At 44.0% G+C, this 8393-nt stretch overlaps 1 protein-coding gene across 1 annotated transcript; it reads right to left on the bottom strand.

Annotated features, from left to right (window-relative positions):
- Window positions 1-328: 328 nt before the first annotated feature.
- On the bottom strand, window positions 329-7293 carry LOC135236633 (vomeronasal type-2 receptor 1). The gene is made up of 6 exons (XM_064303105.1): window positions 6994-7293; window positions 5135-5426; window positions 3816-4664; window positions 3390-3617; window positions 3020-3143; window positions 329-2547 (listed from the first exon to the last, which is right to left on the bottom strand). The coding sequence occupies exons 1-6, from the start codon at window positions 7218-7220 to the stop codon at window positions 1400-1402; spliced, it is 2868 nt and encodes a 955-aa protein (XP_064159175.1). The 5' UTR covers window positions 7221-7293; the 3' UTR covers window positions 329-1399.
- Between the last annotated feature and the right edge of the window lie 1100 nt (window positions 7294-8393).

The raw sequence follows: 8393 nt of genomic DNA, 5'->3' as shown, positions 1-8393 counted from the left end.
TGAGTCCTGAATGAAACACCACTGAACATTGTCTGTGTCTGAACATCCCTGAATGTTGTGCATGTGTCTGAACATCCCTGAACATTATGCATGTGTCTAAACATTCTTGAACTTGTTCTTGCGTGAATGAATAACATAAATATGAAATGAATGCACACTGGCATCCACTAAATGTATAATGAAATTGCCAAATTAATTCCCACTTATCTGTATAGTGAGAGGATATAATTTCTGCCTATATGAAAGAGAATTATTTTGGTGCTATGAGCCTACACATTTCTGGGTATTTCTCCAGCAGTACCATTTTTAATGAAGCCATCCAAGCAAGTAAGAGTGCAAACAATATATCTTTATTAACTTCAGAAGTCACTTGCAGTCAGCAGCATTTTCATTATTATATATTTACACAGCAAATATAGAATATCAAATAATGTATGCAGATGTATGATGTATGCATAGAGAAGGAACTATGTATATTTAAACTTAAATTAACTTTTTGCTTTGTACTACAATATCTTATTCTAGAGCTGTTCTATAAATTGCGGTCCTCTTATTTTTGTCCTGATTCACAAGTGGAAATTCATTATCTTGTGAAATCACAAATCTTTAATTTGAGCAATGATAATGATTTAATTTAATCTAAATTGACAAATATCTACCGAGAAGAAAAAAGTAGCATAAACATATAATGAAATGTGTGATAGTCATTTTTTTTGAAAAGTTTAAGTGGTTTCTCACTCTGAAATGAACTATACAATCTTTAATAGGGCTCTTTGCTTTACCTAACTGTTGTTGCCTCAATGCTGTGGAATGCTAGTTCAGTGGTGCTAATGCAGAGATCCATTGCTATGATTAGCTGGAGGTCCACCTTTCATGTTGTCTCCATAGGGATAGAGTTAAGAGAATGGTTTATATATAATGGAAGCTGCTGCTATTTTAAAACAATGTACTGTAAGCTCCATGGATATATATGTCGAGGACATTGTATTATATTAAATTTAAATACATGAAAAGAACTTCAACCAATCTAATAACTCCATATCTAGGGATTAGAAGTCTCATCCTGAAAGAAAGTTATGTGTTTTCTAGAACTATGTTTTTAACCATGTTTTGTGCATGTGTACAAATATCTGTACTTGAATATAAGTGTGTGTTTGTGTGCTTGTCCATATATGAGTGAATGGGTTAATGTGTGTGGATTTGAGTGGGCATATGCACGTGTCCTGTGGGTGAGGGTAAATACATTTATGTAAATATATTTATGCTTGTGCATGTGTGAAAGTGGCTATTGCATACATTTTGTTGGGTCTTAGTGACAGACGTTAGCCTTGCATAGTGTCAGAAGCAGAGTCCTGTATAACTAGAAGCAAATCCTGGGCGGGGCCAACACGGAGTTGGCTCAGTCATCAACTGCCATAGTGGACACAGTGGTGGCGTTGATGTCGGTGGAGAAGGAGGCGGAGGTGGCCGTGGACATGCTGGTGGCGGTGCTGTCGCGGAGTTTGGGGCGGGGCTTCAGGAGCTCCTCCAAGTTCCTGTCTGGCTTCACCAGGAAGACGTAGCACTTGGGCAGGAAGATGCAGCAGAGCAGGCCGAAGCTGGAAGCCAGGATGGCGAAGATCTGGACGGCCACCATGAACTTCCCCCGCGTGCTCAGGTAGGCGGGGACGAAGGAGATCCACACGATGAAGAAGACGAGCATGCCGAAGGTGATGCACTTGGCCTCGCCAAAGTGGTCCTCCAGCTTGCGGGCGACGAAGGCGAAGACGAAGGCCAGCAGCGCCAGCAGGATGTCGTAGGCGAAGATGCAGCAGATGAAGACGATGGAGCCCTCGTCACACTCCAGGATGATCTTGATATTCTGCGCAGCCGTGTTTTTGATGGGGTGCGGAGGCAGGAGGATCAGCCACACTGTGCAGGCCACTGCCTGGATTAGAGTGCACACCACCACCAGCGCCCTCTGGTGGATGGGCTGAATGGGGTCGGGTCCGTCGGTGTCAATGACGTTGGCGTTGCCGTTGGCGTTGACGTTGGTGGCGACGATGGTGTTGGTGTCGGCGCCGGCATCGCCCTCGGCGGCGGCGGCCTCCCTGGCCTCCTTAGCTTCTTTGGCGGCCTTGGCGGCGGCTTTGGCGGCTGCCTTGGCGGCCTTCAGGACGCGGGCGCGGAGCATGAGCACGATGGATTTTCCCATGATGGAGGACAGGCAGAGGGCGAAACCCAGGGCCAGCGCCACCTGGCTGGTCATGCAGGACCAGTGCTGCGGCCTGCCCAGGAACACGATGGAGCACAGGAAGGTCACCACCAGGGAGAAAAGCAGTGAGAGGGTCAGTGCCGGATCGTTCACCTTGCCCAGGGGCGTGCTCACGTTCATCAGGAACACCACGGCCACCGCCATCGTCGCCAGCGCCCCGAAGGCCGAGATCACGATCAGGGTGATGCCCAGCGGCTCGCCGAAGTCCAGGAACTCGATAGTCTTGGGCACGCAGGTATCACGGTTGGCGTTTGACCAGTAGTCCTCGGTACACTGGATGCATTCCCTCGCATCTGTTTTGGAAATTCGCAAAGACAGAACACATAATTAGGAGTTTTGAAATCCTATTGATTTAAAAAATCATCTTTACTAAAGAAATAGGCTTCCAGGCAGCCATAACAGCAGCCTAGTGGGTGGTTTGTGTCCTGTAGAGAGAGACTTCCAGTCACAGCTTCTATGGCTAGTTGGTAGACTGGTGTCACACCTACCAGTGCCTGTTCCGTTTCACAGAAAAACGCACTATCATGCACCTGCATACATGCAAGCACACACACACACACATACATGCACACGTACACACTTAATGGATGCCGAAAAACCATGTTATATGCATTGTTTATATACCTTATAGATATTTATTCTATACATACTATACAATTGCTTGTATCTGACTCACACTCTTCTGAATCTAAATCCTATGACAGTAGAGCAGAAGGTCAGTGTTGTTCCCCGCTGCTAAAGCCTTATACTCATTGTCGCCATCACCTGTTTGATTGGAGATCTCGCCTTCTGCACAGGGTATGCAGTCAAAGCAGCAAACAGGCTCTCCCTGTCGGATACCTTTCCTGGTGCCAGGCTGACAGGTCTCACTGCACACAGAGCGTGGGGCCTAAGGCGAGCCAGCAGAGGGTGATGTTACAGATGTAAGACGTATTGCAGAGACAAAGCCAAAGGCTTAACTGTAATGCGTTGATCACGAGTTTTCTCACTTAAAGAATTCCACTCACAGAAGTAATCATATTATAAGTTACTGTATTGGGTAAATCACACAGGAAAGGAATCATCCTACACACTGGTACTTATAACTTAAAAATTATCACATTTTTCCTTTCCATCATTTTTCTTTGTTACTGACCTCCATAACATCATTGTTCCAGATGATGGATGAATTCTTAATGGACAACATGGCTTCAGGGGGTGCCGAGCCATTGTAGTGACCAATCTGGACATAGGAAATGCTGCCATCTTCATTCGTTTGCCAATTAATAATATCATACTCTCCCAGCACCTCTCCGTCATTAAAGAAGATGGTTTCGCCAGTGTGCGGGACATTGAACTTGAGGTTCTTCAGGTAATACATTAACTAAGGAGAAAGGATGGGAAGAATAACAAGAGAGTTCCGTTACCTATTGTATTAGGCACAACAGTTATAAATAAACCAATTGCCTTTATTCTAAACAAAGTAAAAGTATGTGTATGCATGTTTGTATGTCTGTGTGTATGTGAATATGCACGCATGCATAAGTGTGTAGCGACATTGAAGAATCTTCTGTGTGTTTACCTGCCAGGGTTCAAAATCGCTGATGTTAGCACAGGTCTTCTCTTCAAAGGGCCCCTTTCCAGGCTCGCAGTGCTCCAGGTTATGGAGGGCGTGGGCCACAGCGTAGACGGCCTTGTACGCGCTGTATGTGAGGCGCAGCTGGGACACGTCTGTGTACGTGCTGTTCAGCTGCCGCAGGGACTCCCTGCCCGTGCACAGCCCGTTGGGTGCCAGAGCGTTCCTGGACATAGATGCGTTGAGGCCGCCCCCCCATCTGCTCGCCGGGTACTCCAAGGTGCAGTTGAAGGCCGTCTCCCAGAACTCCTCGGTGAGCGGGTCCATGTGCGGGTCGATGTCCAGGAGGTGTTCCTGCAGGCCCGGGATTACGGCCCTGCGGAGGCCGAAGCCCAGCGTCCCGCCCAGGAGGGAGGGCGTTCCCTGCCGGGCGATGAGGGCCGAGGTGACCCAGGCCTCGCTGGCGATCCAGGTGCGGTTGGTGACGTTGTGGCGCAGCAGCTCCCCAATCAGCGGGCTGAGGTCCACGTCAGAGGAGAACACCACGATGATCTTGGCGGTGGACTTCAGGACCGTCTCCACGATGCGGCGGATGTCATCTGGCGACTGGACCTTGGGCAGCGTCTCTGAGAAAGAGATGCACACCCCCGCGTCCTCCACCTCTTCCCTGAAGGCCTTGATGCCGTACTTGCCGTAGTCGTCGTTCGCGGCGATGGTGCCCACCCAGGTCCAGCCGAAGTGCAGCACCAGCTTGGCCATAGCAAGCGACTGGTGTGCATCGCTGGGAATGGTGCGCAGGAAGGTGGGGAACTGGAACTTGCTATTCAGCACCGTGCATGAGGATGCGTAGCTGACCTGAGGATGAAGAACACAAATAATCAAACGGGGGACTGTGACATTCTCAGCGAGGGCTGGGTGCTCTGATAAAAAGGAGAAAACCTGCAAACCACCCCCGTTGCTAACCCAGGTTCTAGGGGAAGGAGAAGGGAGAATTCATTCTTAGTCTAAATTTAAATTGCACAGCACAAAAATGTGTGGCTTCTCCATATTTTAAATACAACACATACTGATGCTTTCATTTGTCTTGTTATATAATAAAATGTATTAGAGAAAAACCATACGTGATTATTTAACACATTGAGTGATAGAATCCATTGTTCACTTTAACACATCATTGAAAAAAAAATTAAACTATTAATAATAATTAAATTTGCCATGCTTTATAAAAGAAAACACAGGGAATAAGCACAGAGGGGCCAACCCAGAGGGACATGTTTAAAGATAACTCTCCAGTAGGCCAGCATTTCCCACTCCAGAATCTTTACCTGGGGGAAATAGTAGAGGCCGAGAATACGTGCTGTAGCAATGGAGAGGTCGGACCCCCCTGCCCCCACAAGGGCTGCCAGAGGTGCCCCTGTGCCACAGCGGTAGTTGGGCACAGCCTCGTCCTGCCCGGTCAGGTACGTCAGTGTGCCCTCCACTGCCTTAGAGATGGTGAAGCAGGAGTCATAGATGACATAGCCCAGATCTGTGTTTGGCAGCAGGTCCTCGCTGTTGTTTATCTCGTCAATGGCAAACAGCATTGTCTGTGTCCAGCGAAAGGTTCGAAAATTAAACCTGAAATGAAAATAAATAGAAGCTTTATTATTGTTTCAACTGCGTATAATTCAAACTGTTTTGGCTTGAATGTTGAATTGTTATGAGTATTAATATAGTACTAGAGTCAGTGATAAACAGTATTATTGATATTCTGGTTCATAGTATTAATATTATAAATTATATCATAAATGAATGTCATTATTGTAGAGATGAAAATAATCTTTGTTTGACTCCCTTTGATTTGTAGGTAAGTTGAGGAATGAACATCTTGAAAATTACATCAAAAATGCGTCAGTATTAAAAATTCCACTAGGTGGCGCCAAATGATAAATAAGGAAGACGGTTAGGCTGCTGACAAGACGGGAATTTTGGGGATTCCTTCAATTAGAGACAGAAAACGCAAGGAATGATGACATGGCATTTAAACTCATGGCTGTCGCCTGTTGCTTATTGACCCTGGTTTTAACTGAGGACTTGTATGTTTTTTTCTTTATTTTCTCCACTGGAATTCTCTAGTAGGCTATTTCTTCGAATGGTCGCTGTTTCGGTTCTTTTAAAATAACATTAATGGGATCGGTAGATAAATTATTACATTTGGTAGTGTTCTCATAGAGCACAGTGCACTTTGATAGTAGAGGCCCAGAGTGAATATTGCTAAATAACTTCGATGTCACAATTTTAGACTAAATTCATAGCAATTTTGTTAAAATCTGTTTTTTATCGGACAATTCAGGTATCTGAATTGTAACTCTTCTCTTTCCATGGTCCGTGAAAGGCATTCATCCAAACCCTCTTGTTGTCTTTCCACTATCTCATACAATTAATAATATAATTAGTCGTCATATAATTACTGATCAATAGTTTGCCATATCTTCTGATAGTCACCCATTCCACAAAATAACAAAGATAGCCTACATTATTCTGTTCGCAAGCGCCCTCCAGCACAGGGCGGGGGAGGGACCCCTGGGGGCTGTGCGCTTTCCTCTGAGGCCAGCCTCAGCGAAACCAAACCATTGGTTGATAAGTTAATGACGAGGATGTCGAAATTCAGAAAATAATTTCTGAATTGGTTGTCAAGACAAAAAATAGGGTTCAACCTAATTTTAGGGAGGAGCCAAGGCTTCATAATTACAGCAGCACAAAGCAAGAGAGCTTGGGAGACATTGCTTAGGAACGAATGTCAGACAACATTACTCCACAAAATGTATAGGCTACTATAGAATTAATACCTAGCAGGATCATTGTCCCAAATTACAAACATAATTAATTTATTTATTAATTTATTTATTTATTTATTTATTTTTAGATTTAAATTCAAATGCAATTAACTCCTCTTGTTTATCCTCTAACCGAAAACTTATAGAAATGCCTCAGGCGACTACACAAAAACATTTGCCTACAACTAAGGTGTATAATAGCATCCTGAAATTTTTGTTTAGAATGTTGAATTAACATGCGTAATAGCCCAACGTTTTATTTGGAATGGTAAATGCAATCATCTTCCACTTTAGTTCATCACACTTTTTATTCTATGATAATGAGTTCCAAAACGATAACCGTTGTAAAGACGCACAGACATCCTCACCCTTCGCATCCTGACGACGTGGGAACCGATGAGGTGTTGCTCTTAGAAGAGGCCAGTCGATAATGCACTGGAAACATTCCCCCTACTATCACCTTCTTCTTCTCTGTGCTTTTATAGCCATTCAAATTGAACTTGGCTTTCAGTTTACAGCTAGGTTCTGTCGAAATAAAAATTACAAGTTGAGAAACCATATATAGTCCAAATATAATGCGAATTCTTAAATCCATATTCGACAAAGGATATGTGTGACGGAAAGCATGCCAGGGCCTATGTGGGTCCTATCGGCAACTGTAATAATGGGAGAAGCGCTTCCTCGCAGCAGAACCTGGCTTACATCTCAAGGGAATTGACATGTTGCATAAGACAATTCACCTAGAGTGTTACCGAAAATAAAAGTCGGCTATATACATAGGCTAATTGCAAGCGCCTTTTGTCATCTGTCGTTGTGAACTTTTATTAAAATGAAATTAATTTTTTAACCTTAATTTATGCAAGGCAGAGGCACGCAATCATTTTAATTTGCGCTCAATCGAATGATATATTGCCATCATTTTGACGCATAGCGCTCTCACATATATGTCGTGTCGGCTAATCTGTATAATACATTTAGGTTCATACACTGAGGTGTCATTTTGGAGGCTGAACATATGGAATGGATACAAGTTGCTTATTTCACATGCCCTCCCCGTAGCTATTGAAGAAGCTGCACTAAGATCCATAAAATGTCAAATTAGAGCTCAGAAGCGAAGGAGCATCCTAGCAATTAATTTAATCCACCGTTGCATTTAAAACAATTATCTAATGAAATAAAAACCAATAAGGTGCTACAGAAAATTATTTGGATACAGCAGTCAGGTTCATTTTAATTTCCAAATGGGCCAGGTGGGAGATGATTCAAAATCACATAACAAAAACGCTTTGGGGCTAATTTAATTGTGCTGTGCACGCGTCAACGTGTGCTTACAGTGTGCTTGAATGCTTTTTACGTAGCCATTTTGTCCTGCATGCCGCATAATAAGATACAATATCTTTAGGCTCCTCCAGGCTGTTGTTGTTAGTCTGAACCTGTTGCCACTTGTCCCACAATCATACATGAGATGCACACCTGAACCCCGGCTCAATAGCAGGCACGCGACAGTGTCATGGGAGGTCTCAGTTTTCCCCCCAGTCAGTTTGATAGCTCGCGGTGATGAGATGTTCATAAACAGGCGACTAATCTAATTAAACAACGGTCGCTGGATCTTCTTGCCAATTATCTTTGACGCTAAGCAATCACTTCAAGTTCAGCTGACTGAATATGTATATGAGTAGCCTAAGTGTAATTTATTTTGAGACACTGTTGACTGTATACCATAAGCTACGAAAATAATATTAAATTCATTACAAAAGTCCCATATCAT

Source organism: Anguilla rostrata, chromosome 12 (genome assembly GCF_018555375.3).
Source record: "Anguilla rostrata isolate EN2019 chromosome 12, ASM1855537v3, whole genome shotgun sequence".
NCBI lineage: Eukaryota > Metazoa > Chordata > Actinopteri > Anguilliformes > Anguillidae > Anguilla > Anguilla rostrata.
This window is presented reverse-complemented; position numbering and strand designations above follow the sequence as displayed.